Here is a 22,963-nt window from a genome sequence, read left to right on the forward strand (position 1 = left end):
ATTAGATACTTTAAATTCATTAAAATATATTAAAATTGATAATAGTAATTAATGAATAAAAACAATTATTAACTAAATCTTTGATTTAATTAAAGTTTCAAAATTGATAAATAGAAGATTATAAAATAATATTTATTTACCTTAAGGTTCATTTGACTTTCTTTTTAAGAAACTAAATTTATTAAAAAATATATCTTTAATATTTTTTGTTGGACATCAGTATTAAATTAAAGTAAACATTATGAGTTAATTTTTTTTTTGTGAGAGTAGATAGATACAATTAATTTTTTTATTCAGTTTTTATGCATATGTTGTGATTTTTATAATATAAAAAATTAAAGTATTAAAATGTGCACAAAAAGTTTTTAAAATGAATTTTAATACTTTAATTATTTTAAAAAATTTCAAAGACTTATATTGTATATGAACATGCTCTTTTAAATACTTATGACAAAAAAATCCTTTAAATACTAAAAGATTTAAAATAATAATAAATCTTATTTTGATTTAAAAATTAATTAAATTATCATTTCAATGTCATTTTAAATAATTAATAATAGTGTAATATAAATAAAAAAAATATTTAATATTGTTATTAATACATTCTAAATAATTAATAATATAATAAAAAGATAAGCTTAGATAAGATTTTAGTTCTCAAAAAATTCATAATTTTTGATTTGGTTTATCCTTTTAAATTTTCTTTAATAAATTTCTTCAAAAATATTTTTTTTATTTGATCCTTCTATTAGTAATCTATTAACCTGTTTTATAATTTATTTACATAATATTTGAATTGGTCATATAATTTAACTGAAATATAATACAAATAAAATATGTTATTAATAACGTAAAACTTTTCATATTTTTTAATAAATTTCACCTTATAAAATTAAGACTTATAAAATTGAGATTAAAAAATATAAAAAAACTAAAGTATAGATGTCATATCAACTTTATGTCATATTATATAAGTTATATTAAATAATTATATAATATAAAAGTAACAAATTACTGATTTAAAAACTGCATAAAAAAAAGGAAAAAATTTAGATGACTTATTTTCAAAAAATCAAATGAGCCAATTACAATTTTTCTAGGACAAAAACTTTTACATACTGTATAAATTGATACATTATACAAGTACAAAAGTTAGTTTTGATAAATTTATTGTCCTTTTAATTAATTGCTTTTGTTATCATTTTAAATTTTCAGATAATCAATTTCAGAAATAATTTAACTTTATTTTTAATTTACATTGTTTTCTTTTCTTCAATAGTTTTATTTTAGAAAAAAAAATTAATACTGCTAAGAAAGTGACATAAATAAATAAATAGTTTTATCATAATTTCATAAAATATTTTAAACAAGTTATACTTTTTATTTTAATTATTTTGTAATACTTAATATGTCATTGAATAAAATAGATAGTAATATTCTTGAAATATAAAATACTTGATAATTTTTGTCATCTAAAAAATTATAAAAATATTCATAAAACACACCATTGTGAAAGACAGTTTCAATTCAATTCAATTTAAAGTAAATAAAAGCTGTGATTTTTTTTTTCAATTTGTGACTAATATATTAAAAAAAAATAGTAACTTATAAATGGGCTGGGCCGTATAACTTTCCTTGGTTAAAGAATAAAAATATCATAGAATGAAAGCTTATATATACCTCACGGCACTCAAACGCAACCAATCCTCGTGTTAGCATTCACTTTCTTTTCTCTGGATTTTATCGTATGAATTTTGCCTTTCAAGGTATTTATCACTTTGTCTTTCGAGGTATTTATCACTGCTCACTTTCTCATTCTCTCAAATTTCAATGCCTAATGTTAATCTTTTAAGGTTCCCTTTGATCTTTACTCGTATGAATTTTGTAATCAACAAATCAATTCTTTATTCATAATATGGAAATGCACATGCTTGTTTGTACAGTTGTAGTTTCCTCGACTGATTGCGTTTGCACATGCTTGTATTATAAATGATGAAAATATCTGTAAGTTTCTTATGTTTAATGCACATTGTAGCAGTGACGAATTAGCAAATTAACTAACCTGGAAAATTATGCACAAGATAGAAGTAAAGTTCGAGATTCCAGAAATTTCTTGACAGTTCAAACGAACATTGGTCTCCTCAGTGGTAAATAAAATACGGATTAATGAATTGGAATAAATATATACACATAAATTCAGACTTCTTTCTCTTTTTCTGGTTGCAAACCTTACAATAACATTCGAAACAAACAAACAAAAAAAAAATAAAAAAAAAATCACAATCTGGCGATTTCAACTGACTTCTGAAGAGCTTGCAGAAGGCTCGTCATGATTCTGGGCTCACCGGGTGGTGCTTTATCCTTCAAGGGACCATTTCTGATGGCACGGAAAATTGGAGCAGACTTTTCAGTTGGTGGAAAAACCAAGCAGTCAATATACACAAAAACTTCTGTTTTCCCATCTCCAATGGTGATAAAACCTAATCTAGCTCCACCAGGTATTTTGTCCACCTGTTTAATTGAAATAAGGATTACTACACACTTTAAGAACCGTTGAACCAGCATCATCTTATTGTAGTGGTTACTACTGACTAGAATTATATATATATATAATAATAATCTACAAACAACTATAATTAAAATCTCACTGTTTGTTTCGAACTATCAGTTATGGCAATGATCCAATCACTTCTCTATTGGCCATGAACTTCGAGCACAAAAGTGACATATAGTTATGGCAGTAAAATGACTGTTTATATATAATGTCACACACAATGTCAAGTTTTTAATTTCAAATAATTAAATTATTTAGCAGAGGGAAAATAATACAAAAGTAAATAGTTGTCCCTTTTGATTCTGTGGTGACAGTTTTTACATGGGTGTATACAAAAAAGTTTTTAAAATGAGAAACAGAATCAGTTATATACAATATCATATATGGTGCCGATTCTTTTATGTTGAAATAATGGTTTTTTAGCAGAGTTGTATTTTACTAGTTTGAGACTACCAAATCAAATAGCCAGAGAGTCAGAAACTATAGAACTAACTATGAGAATGAACAAACCGTCATCTATATTTTCTCCAAAGAGATTTCTAGCAAGAATGATCTAAAATTACATGACTGAACGTGTCCAACTGAGAATAATGGAAAAAAAAATTATGTGGGCAGAAAGCAAGATTTTCTGCATAAAAATTTAGGCCATCATAGAGCAATATTTGACAAGAAGCAACAATCAAATTCATTTGATCTCACTGCTCCCATGCAAGCCACCCGTCACTAGGTGCACCCCATTCAGAAAAAACTGAAGCATGCAATTAAACGACAATGCACCTGAGGAACTAGGCAAATTTTACAATTTGAGAAGTGTACTATGCATATTCTCTACCAAGTGTGGCTTCCATTCCATCCAATTGGTAATGGACATACATTACACACATTAAGTTATACTACACAAGACATTAACAAATTATTTGTGAAATTATAAACAAATCAGAGATCAGACAGAAACACGATAGAGAGGTACCATAAAATGAAAAGAATGAAATTAAACAAACCTTGAGAGGCACGGGAAGTGGTACATTGGCTCCCTGGCAAAGGCTGTTCGCCCACTGTCACAACACAACCAAAGACAGGTTAGTTACTCCCTCAAAAAAATTTTATAAAAAAAATTATCATAATTTTTTAATTATAAATAATAAAAATTAATTTCTAAATACATTAATTGTTAAATTTTATTTATATTTTATTTATTTTAAGATTTGTATTAACAAAGTATTCACTCATTATTTATTTATTTAATATATAAATTTTTAATTTAATTATTTAATATTATAAATATTTTTAAAATCCATTATAAATTCATAATATATAAGTCTTTTTTATTATTCTCATATCAAATTAGTTATTTATTTCTTATAAAAAAATGTGACAAAAACATTAAATACAAAAGATAGTTTATTATTATCCGTTTGTGTCAATTAATGTAACATGTTGCAAGATATATGTGAAATTATTATACAGAATAAAAAATATAATTAATATTCTTATTTATAGTAAAATTATTTTAAAAATTGAAAATTTACCCTCCATAATTTGTTTTCTTTATGATATATGTGAAAGTAGTTAATACTATTACTTAAAATTTTTAAATAAAGATATATAGAAACAAAATTTCTTTGAAAATAAACGGATAAAAAAAGGCCACATATATATATATATATATATATATATATATATATGAATTTTGCATCGATTGTAGAATTAGAAAGTGAAGAGAATTACTTGAAAGAGCAAGGAATCGAATCTCTGAAGGTCAGTATCCAAAGGAAGCTTCATGGTGCCGAGAGAGACTCCGTCGTCGTCATCGTCATAGCTGGTGGGAGATGCGTTCGCCGAAGAGGCTCTGGGTAACGGCGTGAGATGAATGGCGTTACGAAGCACGGAAAAAGGGTAGGTGTGGCTGTTATCAGTGTTATGATTACGGTAAATGATAGGAATGAAGGAAGGGGCAGAGAGAGGGACGTGGAAATTCACTGCACTCGCCTTCGGGTATACGCTCACGCTCTGCCTCAACGCCATCGCCATGCCTTTCCCTTCTCTCACTGGGTAAGGTAAGGTCATTACTCAATAGTACAAGGTTGGGAGCCAATCATAATATATCATTTTTATTTTTATTTGTTTATTTATTAGTGGATAATACTTCATTTGATTTTTTGTATATAATTCTGTGCTCAAGTTTCATCTGCCAGATTCTTGGTGTGAGGAAAAGCAGGAAATGGCTCTAAAGATGCCCCACTTGAATTGACGTTGTACCCACGAGAAAAATGACACGTGTTACTTGTAAGATATTTCATATTAAGTAATATTTATTTTTTAACATTATTTACTTTTCAAATTTATCCCTATATTTCATCTTTCAATAAGTTAAAAATATAATTTTTTAATTTTGAAAATTGTATATATTTACTTTTTATTTCATATTTTTTATTGTACAAAAAATTAGTGTTCTATATATTTTTTATAAGATATTAATTAATTAGTTTTAAGTTTTTCCTCTCTTTTCACTTTTGGTTTTTTTTTTTTTATATTTTCATTTCCGATAGTGCAATAATAATCTCAGTTTTGAGTTTCATTTTTTTTTCTATGGTGTTTTTTGGTTTTTTTTTTTCCATTCTTAATAGATTTTTTAGACTTCTATTTTATTTTGCTGCTTTTATGATTTTCTATTTTTATATTTCTCCATCTTACGTAGGTGTAGAAAATTATTGCTTTAGTTTTACTGTACAAATACAATAGAAAGGAACAAAATATTTATTTATGTGCCATTATTTATCTATGTGTAATTTCATGCTTGATTACGTTTTCATTACATACTTTTTTTTCTCCAAAATTAGAGATTACAATATATTTTCAAGTTTAAGAGAGTTAAAATAATCTTTATTGTTAATTCCTTGTTGTCACTAACTTGAAAATGATAAAATTTGAAATATTAAATAAATCAAACATGGTAAGGTTCCATTACATATAATTGATTGTATTTTATTCTTATTGAAATAATTTATTGGTTGGAAATGTTAGTATGTATAATTTAATTTTTCTTTCTTTCTTAATCATAATCAATAATCCAGCTTAAAGTGAAAAATACATTTTCGTCAATAATCGAAACTCTAATCTTAATATTAAACTATTTTAATCATGCAAAGTGTGATACCAATGGCTGCTAGAGAAACTTCTTATAGAGAATTCAAAATATCAATTGGTTTATATTTTTCCTATTCTTAAGAAAAATAACAAGTATAATGAGATTATTTGTTAATTTCCTTTATTTACAACATATTTGTTAAAATATTAGTGATTTTATTCATAATATTGTATTCTGATTTTTTTAACATTTTCTAAATATGGGCAAAATCCTTTTTTTCTTATATCATCAATTATGCTTGATTGTTTGTCATTTGAGGTGAGTTGTTAACGGAATTGTGAATTGAATTAAACTGAGAATTTATTAAAGTTTTTACATTCTTCCTCGAACTACTTTATTCATTTTTTATATTAAGAGATTAAAGCTCCTTTTTTTTTCTCTTATTGATATTTTTCTTTGGTTTCATTTTGAATTCAGGCATATTCTTACCGTTTATGTTATCATGGTTATAGTAAATGATTTACAATAATTTAATTGAAAAATAGTTAATTATAATTGTTAAGACTGAGTTTTAAGTATTTAAAAATATTATTTTGTTATTAAAAATATATCATTTATTACACTTCTAATTCTTAATATAATAAGTGTTTTCTTTTTCAATAAATTTATTATTTTTTATGGACAATACTCTAAACATCTGTGCCACGTGTTAACATGACAAAGAGTATCATCTCACTTACATATAACATCTAATTTTATTTTTTTAAAATATTTTTAATAACATTATCGTTTAGATAAGTGATACTTGATGTAGCAAAAACCACATCAGATAAATTGTTTGGCTCATACTTTTTTTTTTGTCATAAAATCATATGATCTCACGTATCTTATTAAAACGGCTTAAATGTTATTTAATAGTTTTTAATAAAGAATTATTCCATTCTTGAATAAAATAATGATTATGGTTAGTGTAGCAGCCAATATAGAGTAGAGCTGAGACAATTCTAGTTGTATAAGCAAAAGACTATAAACACTTCGAATTTCTTCAAATGATTTCAAAATATTATACGTATAAAACTTTGATGTGTGAAAATGTTTAGAAAGACAGATCAATGACGTTAGTCAAAAGGAAAGTTTTTGCATTGTCACACCATTAACAACACTACAGTAGTTCATTAGGTCTTGGTATTATCCTACTACCAGTGACGTATGAATCTGAAGAGCATAATGCTACTGAAATATCAAGACTTAAAAAGTTATTATATATGAACCTATATGCTGAGATGAAGTTGCCACTTGCAACTGATTGGTGTGTTATATGGTGGACTGAAAAAAAAAATACCACATAATAATTATTTAATATTTTATAAAAACAATTAATTTGACACAGTATACTTTTAATTCTATAAGCAAACATTAACTAAAAAATTTCATACCTATAAATGTTTAATTTATTTAAAATTTAACATGTTTAATTATAAAAAATAATATAATATAATTTGATAGTTTAATAAAATTGAGTGCTTAAAAAAATTAAGCAAAATAAGTAACGAAATTCTATTCCTAGAGTACATAAATCTCTTACTATTTAAAAATATATATCTTTTCTAAATAAGACATTAATTAAACCAGATTGAAACACAAAAGTATGACCCGAGGTCGGTGAACACCCCAACAGTAATTGATTTTTTTTTTCCTTTTTCTGTGAAGCCTAGTGATGTCTAAAGATGGTTCTTTTTGTGGTCCAAAAAAAAAAAAAGGTGTTGGCGTAGCTTTTTGTACAAAATTAAGAGGTGAGGAAATCACATCTTTTACAACATAATATAAAATAACAGATAACTCCTGTAAGCCCTTCTACAAAACAAGAGCTGCGTACGTGTCGGCCAAACCCTAGTCCCTGTAACAAACCGTGAAAGAGTACGTCATTCTATGCTCTGCAGTACTCATTAATTATTCTCTACGAGGAGGAACATGCTTCCAGTTTAGGAAGCAAGCTTCGCCATGCATCTGCAATACCGTTAGCAAGACGTGCCTGACCTTTGGCAAATTCATGGAAAGCAATTCCCATATCTAATGTTTTCTGTTCCTGAAAACGCCCTATCTCTTCATTCATTAATTTCACAATAGTCTCAAATGTCTTTGTTGCCTGTTCACTCTCTGCCTTCAACTGCATGGCAAAATCATGTCAGTCCAGCCAAATAAACCGTGGATATATAATTTCTCATCATTGGAAGTCAATTGATAAGCAAACTTGCCTCTTTATATTCATGCTCAGCTTCTGCGACTTTATCAGATCGAGTCAGCATGAGCTTGTCGCTGCATTCCAAACAATAATAAAGATTATATATCATAATACAAGACATCAAGCAGTGTTCTAGCCATCAACTGGATTAAAGAAAAGAAAAGAAAAGAAAAAAGAAATTGAACTTATACATATTCCAGACAGAGCAAGACACAAGAAAGGCTTATTTGCATTCACGTACACATGGCAACAAGACTACATATTAGCATATAAGACACCAAGCAATCTTTTAGCCCATCAGCCAAATTAGGAGGAATAAACTAAATTTATACATATTTCAGAATATAAGATGCAAATAGGCGTTATTTGCATTCACATACACAGACGAGTTTTTGGTTGGGGAAAAAGGACCCCCTATGCAACAGATCATGAGTGCTAATTCAGCGACACAATGATGTTTACAATAAAAAGGAATTATTCTGCCATACAAACTAAATTACGAAAATAAAGCAGAGAACCAAGAGTATACAGATTAATCTCCTTTAGCTTCATTGTTTCAGCTAGTTCACATTGTCTCCTGAAGGCATTGGCCCTCTCTGCTATCGTTGCCTGTTGCAGAAAGCAAAACAAGAGCGTTAGATTGAAGAAATAAGGCATAATAATCCATTTCACCCCATTATTCTTGGAGGTGCGGTTCAAGGAGCAGAAAATTTAGGGTTCCCAAATTTGAATAATCCGTTTACTAAGGCAATTGGAATATATTTCAAGCCAAAAATTAGATAAAATTTTAATCAAGTTAGTCAGTTTAGTTATTAAATAATGAAAGAAAGAAAACATCACCCCGCCTACCTTAATAGATTGTACAGCACGGACATAATCTTTCAATGGTTCTTCAAAATTCATCAAGAGCTGATGGGCCTGCTTGATAGAGTCATATTAGGATAGTTTCTTTTCAATTTTCACCCTTCAATAACATGCAAATACCATCATGCAAGCACACGTGAATAACCTGTAAAATAATGTGTGCCACCAATAAATGGGAGATTTACCTCCTTTTGCAGCTTGGCTGATAAAATCTCTGACTTCATCCCAAGTTCAGAAAATGCTTTCCCAAGAGCATTTCCTTCGGAAGCACCCAGAAGTTTTACTGCTTTTCCAAAATCAGACAGCGATTGACCCAACTCTGTATGAATGTTGTAAAGTATAATTTGAATTATGAATTGATCTTGCCCAGAATATTGGATAAAATGTATAAAGGAATCACAAAAATGTAAAACAGAAAGGACAATAGACACACAAACAATAATAAGAACCAAACAAAATTCTTCAATTCAATCATCACCTCTATGCCTCTTCACAAGACGGTATGCATGCTTTTGAGCTTCAGCCAAGTGGTTTTCAAGCTCAAAGATGTAATGTTTCAGCTTTTCATATTCAGGATCTGATTCTTCCACTGGCTTCTCTTTCCCAAGAACAACATCACTCACTTTAGATTGCACATCCTGTCAAAATTCACACAAGAAATTATAGATCTAATAAGATACCAGGATGGACAGCACGCTCAACTAGATGGGTCAGCAAAAGCAAATTTCAAAAACAAGGAAAACTTCAGTCTGAGTAATTGTTTACATTGGGTGTATATGTATTCATATCCAAGGAAAAGATAATCTGAGTGAAATACTGAAGCAGAAGAATTTCACAATAATTTAGCAAAATGCAATCAAGTACAGAAAACATAGAACAAAGTATACTTCATCGGTGTATTTAGGACAAGCTAAAACTAGGTAATCTCCCAAGTCCATTGCTCTACTCAAAGGAGCTACATATCATCTATGACAATGATTTGTAAAAACCTAAAAAGCATATCAACAATGGTTTCAGGTTAGCTAGCTAGTCTGAATTATACTAAAGGAAGAAACTCGGTAGTAAAACTCACTTATTCTCTGTGTACTTTATTCCAACAGCATCCTTTTCCATTTCAAAAATGTTACTTTTGATTCTAAAACAAAAATAGTTGAACATGCATCTAAATTTCTAGACTTCATAAAAATTTCTAACTCCCTTTCACTACCCCACAATACTTTGCTTTTCTGTTATATTTTGGGCAAATGACATTAACACCTCTTGAAGTTTAACAAAATTACACTCGATACTTCTCCCTTTTTTAAAATTACTTTAACATCCCTTGACTCATAATTGCATAAGAAATCAAGGGTGGATTGTGTAATCGAAAAGGGTATGTGGAGTTCTATTGTTACAAAAATTAAGAGTGGTTAAAAGGAAGGAGTATCAGGTGAAATTTTGTTAAACCCCAAAGGGTGTCCGTATAATTCACCCATATATATTTTATTGAATAATTTTCTTTTAATTGTTTTAAAATTACATAGTCCCAATACCACACTAGAATTATCAGTATCACACCCTCATCATCTTTTTTTCTTGAACTCAATAAAACCAATGAGTTCATTAAATAATTTGTAGGAATTTAAATTGCATTATTTTATTTTCATTATTTCCAACATATTTCATCATTTAATGCAAGCGCATGTGTTCATAGCTACAAACAGGACCAAAAAAAAAGCACCCATAGTTAGTTTATTTTTAGACAGGAAATTAGAGGGATTCAAATTTAAAATTACTAATTTGACAGATTTCAGCCTAGTGAAAAAAAACCATCCACAATCCACGATAGCATTAGAACATGTCTTACCTTTAAAATCTGCATTAAATCAGCTGGCTTCTTCTTGAATATGCCAGTCTCTTGTGACCTTAATCTTTCCATTGTCTGCATAGTACGTTCAAGAAATCAAGATTAAATTAGGATTTTCATTTCCCTATTAAAAGTTGAATGGAGAAAAAAAGGAAGAAATAGAGCACTTATAAATACAATAGATACACCTACATCATATATATGAAAGAATTAAAAAAAAAAATTATTAACAATTCTTGCACCTTCCATATCCCACTCTCCAGCATGAACAGTGGTTGCATGGTCCTCATGGATTCAGTGACCATAATGCATAATTCAATTTTCTATACATCAATCACTAATATAACTCACAGAATATGAAATCAACCATTTGACAGTCAATTAAGGAGACTCACCACCAAACTGAACAATTAATTTGGTCATAAATCATAATGGTTAGCTGGAATAGAAGATTAGAACTCAAACAAAAAACAGTGCAGTAACATGGCACAACAATTGAAGTAGAAAAAGAGCAACAGAGCAAATCACATTTAAAATAGACACAGCTGCACAGAGGAATAAATAATATACTGAAGAGGAGACATCACCTCTTCCTCTGCCTGCAAAAACAACTTCAGGTCCTCACTTTGTTGAAGTTCATGATGTGATGCTATTCTATTTACAAAAATATCCAATGCTTGCCGCCTCATCTCAATAAATTCAGCACTGAAACGAAATTTCTCTGCAATAACAAACCAAAAGTGAAGCCCAAATGGAATTTTGAATAGCACAACATTAGAAGTTTCCAATCAAATAAATTACAATCACAATGCAACAGTTCTTCAAGACTGGAATTTTGGATGGCATTATATAAATTATTAAAATTCAACAGTGATATATCAAGTGTACAACAAATATTTTTCACACATAATGCAAAGCTTCTGTAGGACCTCAATCAGCTTAGGCTAGTCATTATTGATGATGAATGCCAAATAATTAATTGAATCATCAACTAAATGCACTGCTGATGTCACATGATATACCCAAAAAGCAAAACATAGCATGTTAAATTCTGAAAATAAGCCATAAACTACTATAATATATAGATCAAACAGGATAACTAAAATGCTAATTCAGGCTACAAAGTTCCATCAGAAATCTGAGAGACCACGAAAAATAGACAAGAAGCAAAGACAGCTGACAAGGTACTTCCATTTTCCAAAGTTAAATTTTAATAAAAAGAAACACATGGTGAACTTTTTTGTCAGACTATGTGAAAAGCAGAATGAAAGGATACAGCAGTTCCCCTCAGTCAAGATGTTATCGTTATGATAAATGAAAAGGAGATCAAAAGAGTACCAAGGAGGCCTTAGCATAAGAATTCCAATGGCAGTAGCTACTTTCAAACCATTATTAAACATGCAAGAAAAAGTCCTTATTAGATGTTACCTACAGCACTTTTCTCTGGAAGAGGAGGAATGAAAATGCCTTTATACTTCTCAAAAAGGCGATCGCGTAGCCAGACAAAGTCACTGTAACGTCGGATGACAATCTTCTCAGGTCCTTGATATTCAGGAAAATTTGTCTGCCAAATTGTTTTAGTAAGATGATGATGATGTGGAATATATCTACAGTTATACATCTCTCTCATGCATTAAGTGCAGTAGAAAAAACTAAAACACATAGTGAAAAAGAATATCCTTGTATCGAAAATAAGGGAGGAAATAGTCATGAGTCTTGCTAGTGTATTGGTTAAGAAGCACAATACCTTAGTCATGAGAAGCATTAATAAATCCTTTTAAAGGTCTCTTTAAAAGAACTTATAAATAACTTATGAAAAACAGCTTGTAACTCTCATAAGTTGTTTTCAGCTTATTACAATAAGCTTCTTGATATAGCTTATCAAAATAAGTTGTTTTCAGTTTATCCCAATAAGTTTCATCATTAAATTTATGACATAAGTCATCATTTTAACAAAAAAAACTTATTGGAAACATTTAGGGTGAATTTGGATAATTGCTTGAAAGAGCATGTATTAAATCCTTTTTTGTGTTTCCAATCTAATAAATTTTATTTTTCAATAAAAATTTTCTACTTTTTGTTCCTGTATTTGTTCCCTTAACCGGTATTTGCCAATTATTATTGCATTGAATGTTCATAGATACCTACCCAATGAGTTTTATACAGAGCACTTAAAGTGATAGATAACATTTCCGTGCTAGCAGACTCAAGCTAAAATAAGAATAGTAACATGGGCAAGGTAAAATCATCAAGCTTCCATAAACTTAACTCATTCATAAGAGTTTACCTAATATAAATGATAATTTAAAAACTATTAAAAATATTCAAATATATGGTAAAAACCCATCACAAATCATAATAAAGACACATAAACATAGGTCTACATGTGTGCACATATGATGAGTTATCATTTAATTTGGTTCCAAAATTAAGGACCAGACAATGTAATTAAAATGTCACAACTACAGCTGAATTAGGTTTGGTAATATGGTATGTTAGAAGGATGTAACAGTGTTTGGCTAGAAAGAATTCCACATCAAAGCACAATACCTTAGTCCTTATTAAGCACAATAGCTTAATCCTTGCTCCTTAATAATGAGTCACAGCACTGGGTCTCAGTGATGCTGGGATCACAATGGATGCTGGGTTCACAGGTGTTGTCACAACAAAGAAGGATGGCAATTTGACAACACAGTTTGATAGTAACAAAACTGCATGCTATGACCAAACTTCAAATGGTTTAAAGAAAATAGACTTGTGAGGGTTTTATCAATTTGTGTAATTTGATTTGAGCCCTACGAAAATGTTGCAATTATGTTGGCTTCATAAAAGTGCATGGACAGCATAAAACAATATGGTTGTGGGTCAATCGGAGGCAAAAAGTACAATTGTTTTTTAACTGATTAGCTCATTTTTTTACTCTAGTTTATGTTTACTTAAGTTTACTGAGTCTACTCGATTTTATCCGGAAAAAAAAAAAAGTTTGATTGCAAATTTACATAATTTCTCTATACCTAGAATCATAAACTCTTAAGAGTCTAACAGTTCACTCAAAAGTTTAACAATAATGGATGTGGGAACTTGGAGTAACAAGGTTTGGTGACATGATTTAACTATAAAAAATGGATCATCATCCTTAAGGAATTAAACATTCTCTGCTTCTGGAAAACCATGAGCAAAATTTTTTTTATCCAAGCCTATCCTCAAACAAATCAACTAACACGGACGTTCCATCTCAAATCTTAATCATAATGGTTCTGGTACCGTTATGACTGGGAATCCGACAAATCACAGGCTGTTATTCGCACTCTAAGGACAAGTACTTGCCCACACACAGTGGGATGGGAGATGAGGATCCTTATTCAAAGTGTTACAACCAGTACAACAGGCACACTCAATTCTCTCATTCTCTACCTCCTACTGATTTGAGCATAAAAGCGCCTTTTGCAGGTACTCACCCTTTCACCCGAGAAAACCCCAAGAACGCTCTCAGGGACTGTCATCAGCAATATGGAAATCAGGAGGAGCTCTCCAAGCTAACCTCAACAGCATCCGAGAACGAACGGAAACCAATGCATGAATGCAAATCAGTGTTTACTAAATTGAAACATAATCCAAAAGATAAAACGACATCTCAGAAAGAGAAAAAAAAAAAAAAGAGAGTCATCCAATACGTTTCAGCTCTGTGATTTCTCTCAATCACAATGCTCCAATTCCAATCCATTATAATCCCTCAGAAATGAATCCCTATTTAACTGCATTCACAGAAAATCACTCGATTACTCCTGAAAATCTAATCACATCAACAATATCGATCACAGAAAAACCCCTGAACTAAACTTCTCACTCCTCAGCAAAATCAATCGCACGAAAAGCCGAGATTCTACTATCTAAACATTTCACTTCACCGTTTCCACACTCGAAATTAATAACGCGGTCGGAGTAGAGTTGAAGGAAAACTTCAACGACCTCCGTCAACACGAAAATCAAAGCTCGACTTGGATTCACGAGAAATTTCCAACATAAAAAAAAAGACAAAATAAATAAATAAATGAAGAGCACAAAGTGTAAGAAAAGAAGAGTGAAGAAGCATGGGAATGATTGTAATACTTTGGTGATAACGCGGTAGGAGATATAAGCTTGGACGCCATTGCCGAGCTTAACGGGATCGGTGACGGAGACAGAGAGAAACGGTTGGGAAGATGACGGAGATCTAGGGCTCTGTGATGAACCGGAGAGAGTTCTCTGCTGTTCCATAACCCACAATTTACCATCAACATGCAGCACAGGATGAAAATAAAGATTGAGAAGAAAAGAGCAAAGGTTGTCCTTGGTATTTGTGAATTAGAGCGGGGGCAGATTTGTAATTACCGGGGGATTCATGGTCGTTTTGGGGATACGAGCGAGCGAGCGAGTGCAGAGAACGTGATTGCTTACTCAGAGTGTGCGACGGTGAATATTGTTGCCGTTCGGGAAGTTGGCCGATTCAGCTATTCGCTGCGAGGCGTGTCGGGGCGGGTAGATGCGCGGGTCAACTTGTCCTGTTTTTACGCACACCGTTCCTTCAAATAACATAATATCTATATATTATTAAACCAATTTTTGCTATAAACCATTTCTAGTATTAGGTTTCAACTTATTTTTTTAAAAAATTACTGTGGATAATTTTTAAATCATCGATAATCACAACTAGTAAATAGAGATTAATTTAAATTTTTTTAGCTTAAAAACATCTCATGAATCTAACTTTGGAAAAAAAGCCTTTTATCATAAATATAGTGTAACATCTTTATTTTATTTTATAATAATTAATTTTAAAAAATAATATCTATATATATTTTTTAATTAATTAATAATATAAAAATATTTATATTATTGGTATATCAAAATAAAACCCTTAATTGTTTATAAATTAAAACACATCTTGCGGAGAAAATTGTGTGAACAAATAAACTTGTTTAATTTAGTGAAGAGCATTGTTTGGTAAAATTAATTTTGAAAAACTGAAAATTTTGAAACATGTATTTATTTGTTAAAAAAAATTATTAACAGAAAGATAAACGAGTTTTATTTATTGAAGTGTTTTGAACTGATAACCAGTCATTTTCTTACCCTTCAGAAGCAAACTATTCTGGAAAACAAAAAGTATATGAGATAAAGTTAGGTAAGAGCTAATTTTTATGTTTTTATTTTTATTTTATTAATATCACATTTTAGAATTAAGTTTAAATATAGAATAAATATTTTTAAAAAATATATTATTATTATTATTATTATTATTGAATACTCAAAAATAACTTTAGAAATGATTGTAAATATTTCTTATTTTTACTGCTAAACAAAAACGGGTTGAACAAAACCCGCCCCGAGCCTGCAACGCTTTGGGTGGGCGAGTTAACGAACTAAACCACTGGCTAGCGCCACATCGACGCCTAGCTGGAACTTTTAACCAATAAGATTTTAGTTCTGACGTATTTCATGATGAGGTGTCACAGACTCAACCTTCATCACATCATGCAGCATTCAATGGGGAATATGTTTAGGCAAAAATATAAAAATTATTAACTTTGCACAATTTATTGAAGGTTTAGTGTGCACTGTATCTGTACTTATGGGATTTGGGGGTTTAAAGATTACTAGTTATAAATATTTTGTTTAAGAGATGTCACAAAGTCTTCCACATTCACACAGTCTTCCACATTGCTAACAAAAAAAAATGATGTCACAATTTTATTTAGTGTTAATTTAGTTAATGCTGAAAATGTTATTTTCATACATTTTAATATAAATACATGTAAAAGATTACATTACTAAAATTTATTAAAAATTGATAAACTCTCAGCCTTTGTTTGAGAAATAATTTTAAGAAAGAATGAAATTTTATTTGATAAAAAAATTTATTTTAAAGTTTTTAAATATAAAAAAAATTATTAACCATTTAAAATTCACATGAATTTACATTTTTTATTTTTATTTTTTCCAAATTAAGGGAGATTATTGTTAATCATTCTTCAAACTTTTTTTTTTCTTTTTTAAAACTTCGAAATAAAACATTAATCGTTTGAAGATTAAATTGCTGTTTCAAAACGTTTGAGGATCAAATGCATCATCATCAATCTTTCAAATACCATTTAGCCGTTAGCTTGTTTAAGGACTAATATTTAAATGGTCTTTAATTTTTAATTTAATATTTTTTATTAACGTTACACAACAACAAAAATTATATAAGATAGATTTCAAATGAATTACATTATTATTAAAGATTAAAAATATTAAATAAAAAATTTCGAGACATTAAAATTAAAATATTACAAAAAATATATTTAAATCTGAAAAAATATACGGCTCTTTTGCTTTTTGCTCCTAACAATAATATCAGCATTTTGTCTCTCACCTTATGAAAATATATTTTGAGGAAAATAATTACTATATTATAGGCAAAATGAATAATTTCACGATCTAAAACTTGTTTTAAGTTTTAAATTAATTTGTTGTCATTTTTAAAAGTCAAGTTAGTCTTTTTTATTTAGTTTTTTATTTCAAGATTTTCCTCGTGGCTAATTCCATTTGGGTATTAAATAGCTCAAATGAAATTATCCACATTAGCATAGTTCAAAATTGCCCACGTGGCATCCAACAAGGTCAAACTCATCCCACTTCAAAGTTATGTAAAACTGTAAAAATACTAAAATTTATGGGGAGACAACAACTCCATCCACTTGCAATTGCACTCCTTGTTCTCACTTGCCAATATAGCATCTGAGCGAATCCATTATTGTTTCAACAACTTACCCTACTTCTCCTCTCCAATCCCTAGCCATGCATTAACTCAGAGTTCTACCTTTGTTTTTTCTTTTTCTAGGGCAACCTTGAGTTCCACGACTTAAGGTATTTTCTTTGAAAAAACGCATATTCTTTAGTTTTTTTATAAATATTTATTTTATAAAAAACTTTAATCTTTTAAGAATAGGTCTCTTGTTCTTTTTTATAATTATTATTTTTTAAAATAATTATCTTATAATTTTCTTAAGTTTATATTATGTTTGGGTGATCTTGATCTTTACAAAAGAGGGGGTAGGTCGAGAATTCAATATCCAAAAAGTAGAAGACTTGGGTTTTAGGTAGAGTGTTAAAATAGATCAAGCCTTGTGAGCTAACCTAAATAACCTTGTACTTAAAAATTTAGCTGCACTTTTAATAATAAACTTTTTTGCACGACATTTTTAATTACTTGCACCATTTTTTTTTTCTAAAATTACCCTTATGTGTAAAAATAATAGTGATAAATTTTGAAATTTATCTCCATACATGTTGAAAACACTTTCAAAAATTTAAGTCTAAAATATTTTGTAAAAAATCATTTCCAAAATTTTAATTTTATAATGAACGTGTAAATATCTAAAAAAAAATTGGAAAAATAGTATTATATTTTAGGGAAAAAGTTCAAAAGAAGCACCAACTTTTCTGTTATTTATTTACTTATTCTGGAGTACATATACAAACATTTGGCGTTAAAATTAAAAAACAAAATTGTTTAATACATTCTAAAATTAATATTCGACAATAACTTATTTTATTTAGACATTTGTTATTTTGAAATAACAGTTAAAAAAAATAATGTGATTAATAAAAAATAAAACAGTGATGTAAAAACAACTAACGATTTCAATTGGGTCTGATACAAACTAAAAATTGTCGAGCCCTTGGGATTGGGCTTGTTGATATTGTTTTTATAATCTGTTACCTCTTTATTTATTTAAAAAAAATGTTTTTACATCAAGCTAGATCTTCATATTATAAAGTAACAAACAAAAATGTTTTAAGTATAAAAAGTACAAGTAAAATTTTTTGTCAAAATATACTCAGTGTCAGTTTCAATTCACGCGCTATGCGGGTTTATAAAAAAAATGTTTATAATAATCAATACTAAAAATATTATAAAAATATTTTTATTGCTAATTTTTAAAAATTCACCTACTAAATTTTCATCTTATTGATAAAATAAATTAAATTTTACATTATCATGTAATTATAAATTATCTTATCAACAAAAATAATTATTTTTTATAATAATTATTTTTAAAATTATATCTATTATATATTATAATATGTTAATAGTTAAAAAAAACTATATTAATAATAAATTAAATTACACTCATACTTTTGTATACTTAATTCTTAAAATGGTTATAAAATTAAGTTTATAATATACACTAGTAAAAGTGGTGTAGTGGTGAAAAGTGATGGTACGTTTATTTGTCTTTCAAGAACTTAAGTTCAAATCCTATTAACAGGTGTAATTAACGAGGTAGTTGAATAAATAGGTAGCCTTACTTAGAATTAGATAATTAAAGAGATATGGCTACTAAATACTAATGGACATGTCTCAACACACTTAGAATAATAAGGAGACTTACTATTATAAGATTCTTTCCTTAGTAAGAAGTGTACTTGGTGTGTTACAAGAATAAATTTCATCCTGAAAATAGTTTAGCTAATCTTAACACACTTATATCTTATAAATTACACAATCTAAATTCTACATAATTTTTTAATATAACAATTCACAGAAATGACTGCAAGCAACAATCATTATAGAATGATGAGAGTGCAAAATAATATTAGAAGAATTTTGATCGATTAATCACCTGATAACAAAGAGGAAAATTCCGCATTCAAACTATTGGCGCGACTGCTTCTCCTATTTGAAAATGCCTATCATTTCTTCTCTATTTTTGTGCACTCTTTACTCTTTGAAATCTCTAAACACCAACTATGACTCGCAAAAGAAACTCAAATAAAGAATCTTCCAGAAGAAAAAGCTCCAAGGGCACCCACAATATTCAACCCTATGCTAAGGAACCTTCCTTAGAAGCCAATTCTTCAAGTACCCAAATTGTGACTAGGAAGGAGGTAATAACCCCAAAAGTCTTTGATGCCTGATACTTTGTTAATAATTGAGAGAATCCTTGTTGAAACTGCCGCACTGGAGTTCTCTTTGAAATAACTCTCAAAGATAATGACTTGTAAAATGGCAAATCTAAAAATTGAATGAAGACTTAGATACGTTCAGGCTTTGTCCAAAAGGTAGAGATAATGATGTGCGAGAAAAACCTAAATGAAAGCTTGTGTGTTAGATGCAAATGACCAATTTTCAATTTTATAAAATAAGACTACACAACAATAAATTAACTATTAAGTATTAAAGAGCAAAAAATTCCCTAGGGACTCACGTGAGGAACTTTAAACCTTCCCCACGTTAAAACCCAAATCAAGGTGAAGGGTAATCAATTAACCATTAGCCCTAGTTTATTGTCTCATTTATATTTATCTCTTTGACCAATCATTAAAAGAATTTTGATCGATTAATAACTTGATAACAAAGAGAAAAATCTCGCGCTTAAACCATTGGCGCTATTACTTCTTTTATTTGAAAGCATATGTCCTCTCTTCTCTATTTTTGTTCACTCTTTACTCTTTAAAATTTCTTAAACACTAACCATGGCTCGCAAAAGAAACTCAAATCAAGAATCCTCCAGAAGAAAAAGCTCCAAGCGTACCCATAACATCCAACCTCATGCTAAGGAACCTTTCTTAGAAGTCACTTCTTTAAGTACACAAACTGTGACTAAGAAGGAGGTGATAACCCAAAGGTCCATAACAACCAATGCTTTGTTAATAACATATTTGACTTCATTACAAATTTGAAGAATCTAAAGTTGACTATCTTCTTGAAAATCAAGAAACCAGTGTATTCAAATCTTGTTTGAGAATTCTACAATAACCTAAGCCTCTAAAAAGGAGTTGTGACATTAGAAATAGCGGGGATTGAGATTAAAGTTGAGCAAATTCTCTCGTAAAAGTTGATAACTCTACCTTGTGATAGTCTAAAATTTAGTGGTGATCGACCTAGCAAATAGTGGGTTATTTTGATAAAATTCGACAAGCTCGAGGCCAATGCATCTCTATTGCTAGATGATAATCTCCTAAAAGTGACCACAACAGACTATTTACACACAGAAAATCGTTTTCTCTACTATGCTTTGGTAACGGATTTACTTCTTTACTTTAGTAATCATGCATATCTTATGGATAAAGATGTTATTCAAATATGAACAATGCTTAATGGTATAACCATTAACTAGGGTTATTATGTGATGAATCATATGTTTAAGACAGCCAAAAGCAAAAGTGATGGTCTGCCTTATGCTATGTTTCTCATTAAAAATTTTAAGCATTTTGATATTCTTTTTGATCAACAAGAGAAGGAAGATGCAAAAATATAGAAAATGTTTGGGTAAAGAATATCATCTCAGATAGACATTAAACCAATAGAGAAGTGCACTATAATGTTCGTCAACCTGTTGGTGGCCTTCTTTGTGAAAAAGAGCTTCTTGAAGATGAAAAACAAGAATATGGCTCCTCTTCTCCTCCTTCTTACTTAAATGCACCACCATACACGATAGTCTTTATAAAGGAGATGCGGACCCGCATGAATCAACAAAATTAGCAGCTTGATATTCTAGCTGCACAAATGCAAGAGATTTATAAGTTGCAAGTTGTAGCTCAGAGGCAACCAATTAATCTGTTAGTTAAGGTTTGTCCTCCTCCATATAAAATAATTTAGCAACATATAATATTTGTAAAAAAAAAATGCTAAAATTGGTGAGATTGCTTGATTCCAACATGTAAAGAAGATGACGTTTTGGGCTAATGACCCATGACCTGACCCGATTTCATTAAAGTTGTTAAAACCCTAAAATCACAAAACCTCAAATCTGTGACTTCTTCCTTTCTCCTTTGCTCTGCTCTGCGACTTTTCTCCTTTACTCTATTGTGCTACTTCTTCCTTCGACTCCACAAAATCCACCTGTGTTTCTCTAGCTACTGGGTTTAACTCCAGCGACTTGGTCTGTTCCAATTTGGTTTCGCTCTTCGCTGGGATTTTCTGCTTTCTGTGCTTTTTTTTTTTTCATCTTCATCATTTTTGGGCTACTGTGGGTGATTGGAATTTTCTTTATTTTATGCTTTTTGTGCTCTGCTTTCTGCTTTTTGTGCTACCATTAGACAAAATGGACTCAACTAGTAGTTAAACTTCTCCTTCCAAGTCATTACCAAAGAATGCACTAGGAAATAAGAGTGATGTAGCATGGCAACATGGGATTGCAATTGAAGGTACAAGAAGATTTCAATGCAAATATTGTAAAAAAAAATAGTAAGCATAGGTGTTTATCGATTGAAGCATCAGTTGGCTCAAATAGCCAAAGATGTTGGAGTATGCAAATATATTTCGAATGAGGTCCGAAAGGAAATGTGAAATGTACTTGTAAGCATGCAAAAATAGTTGAATAAAAAATCAAATTCCTTTGCTAATTATTCTACTTACCAAGAGATTAAGAGAGAGACTTTAGAGACAAGTAGTGGAAGTAAAAGAAAATCAAGTGAGAATGAGGTGACTGGAAGAGGAAATATTTTTCAGAAAAGGAGCACCTAAGCAACAATCAACAACATATTCAACAAAACTAAAAGAGAGGAGACTTGTCAAGCTATTGAGAGTTTATATATATATATATATATATATATATAATAATAATAATAATAATAATAATAATAATAATAATGTCGTATCATTCAATGTGGTAAGAAGTGATGAATTTTTTGTTATGTGTGATTTAATCGTTAGTCATGGTATTAGATTTAAACCACCAAGCTATCATGAAATTACAGTAAAGTATTTGAAGAAGGAAATAAAGTTAACAAGGAAAGATTGGAAGAATATAAAACTGAATGAAATATTGTTGGATGTACATTAATGATTGATGGGTGGACTAATAATAGGAGAATAATATTGAACTTCTTGGTAAATAGTCATAAAGGAACTATTTTTTGAAGTCTATTATGCATCTCATATAGAATAAACAACTGATAAAATATTTAAAATGCTTAATGATGTTGATGAAGAAATTGGTGAGAAAAATATAGTCCAAGCTGTGATTGATAATGCAACAAATTACAAAGCTGCAAGAGAGATGTTGATGCGGAAAAAAAAAACACTTGTATTAGACCTCTTGTGCAGCATATTGCATTGATTTGATGTTGGAGGACTTTGAGAAAAAAATGTGAATTCATGAAGAGACAATTCCAAAAGGTAAAAAAATTACAACCTACATCTATTTAAGGACGGGTCTTATTTCTCTATTGCAATATTTCACCAAAGTAAAGATTTGATAAGACTAGAAATTACTCGTTTTGCTACATCTTATTTGACTCTAAGGTGCCTTCAATAAAACAGAGCTGCTTTGATAAAAATGTTTACATCTAATGAATGAAAGTCCTTTAAGTTTACTAAGCCAAGGGATGAGAAAGTTA

General features: G+C 29.6%; 2 protein-coding genes across 3 annotated transcripts; both read right to left on the reverse strand.

Annotated features, from left to right (window-relative positions):
* Positions 1-2,091: 2,091 nt before the first annotated feature.
* LOC113872916 lies at positions 2,092-4,645 on the reverse strand. The gene is made up of 3 exons (XM_027510803.1): positions 4,283-4,645; positions 3,556-3,609; positions 2,092-2,511 (listed from the first exon to the last, which is right to left on the reverse strand). The coding sequence occupies exons 1-3, from the start codon at positions 4,619-4,621 to the stop codon at positions 2,278-2,280; spliced, it is 627 nt and encodes a 208-aa protein (XP_027366604.1). The 5' UTR covers positions 4,622-4,645; the 3' UTR covers positions 2,092-2,277.
* A 2,607-nt stretch (positions 4,646-7,252) lies between these two features.
* Positions 7,253-15,012, reverse strand: LOC113872619 (sorting nexin 1). Of its 2 annotated transcripts, XM_027510313.1 has the most exons (11): positions 14,966-15,012; positions 14,705-14,842; positions 12,023-12,158; positions 11,182-11,315; positions 10,595-10,669; positions 9,227-9,386; positions 8,934-9,067; positions 8,734-8,802; positions 8,414-8,493; positions 7,898-7,958; positions 7,491-7,809 (listed from the first exon to the last, which is right to left on the reverse strand). In XM_027510313.1, the coding sequence occupies exons 1-11, from the start codon at positions 14,975-14,977 to the stop codon at positions 7,600-7,602; spliced, it is 1,209 nt and encodes a 402-aa protein (XP_027366114.1). In that variant the 5' UTR covers positions 14,978-15,012; the 3' UTR covers positions 7,491-7,599. The 2 variants fall into 2 exon arrangements, with proteins under 2 accessions (XP_027366115.1, XP_027366114.1); XM_027510314.1 differs by lacking the exon at positions 14,966-15,012 and having other exon boundaries at positions 7,253-7,809; positions 14,705-14,957.
* Between the last annotated feature and the right edge of the window lie 7,951 nt (positions 15,013-22,963).

The sequence above is a fragment of the Abrus precatorius genome, unplaced genomic scaffold, assembly GCF_003935025.1.
Source record: "Abrus precatorius isolate BTA unplaced genomic scaffold, Abrus_2018 Scaffold7, whole genome shotgun sequence".
Classification (NCBI taxonomy): Eukaryota; Viridiplantae; Streptophyta; class Magnoliopsida; order Fabales; family Fabaceae; genus Abrus; species Abrus precatorius.

What these genes read in the sequence shown, in the direction of transcription:
- LOC113872916 (XM_027510803.1), bottom strand. Translation starts at nt 4,621, where the DNA reads ATGACCTTACCTTACCCAGTGAGAGAAGGGAAAGGCATGGCGATGGCG. An exon ending in TCGATTCCTTGCTCTTTCAA is followed by an intron (nt 3,610 to 4,282) that starts GTAATTCTCTTC and finishes GTGTTGTGACAG; the next exon opens with TGGGCGAACAGCCTTTGCCA. An exon ending in CACTTCCCGTGCCTCTCAAG is followed by an intron (nt 2,512 to 3,555) that starts GTTTGTTTAATT and finishes TCAATTAAACAG; the next exon opens with GTGGACAAAATACCTGGTGG.
- LOC113872619 (XM_027510313.1), bottom strand. An exon ending in TTTTGCAGGCAGAGGAAGAG is followed by an intron (nt 10,670 to 11,181) that starts GTGATGTCTCCT and finishes CGTACTATGCAG; the next exon opens with ACAATGGAAAGATTAAGGTC. An exon ending in CTGAGCATGAATATAAAGAG is followed by an intron (nt 7,810 to 7,897) that starts GCAAGTTTGCTT and finishes TTTGCCATGCAG; the next exon opens with TTGAAGGCAGAGAGTGAACA.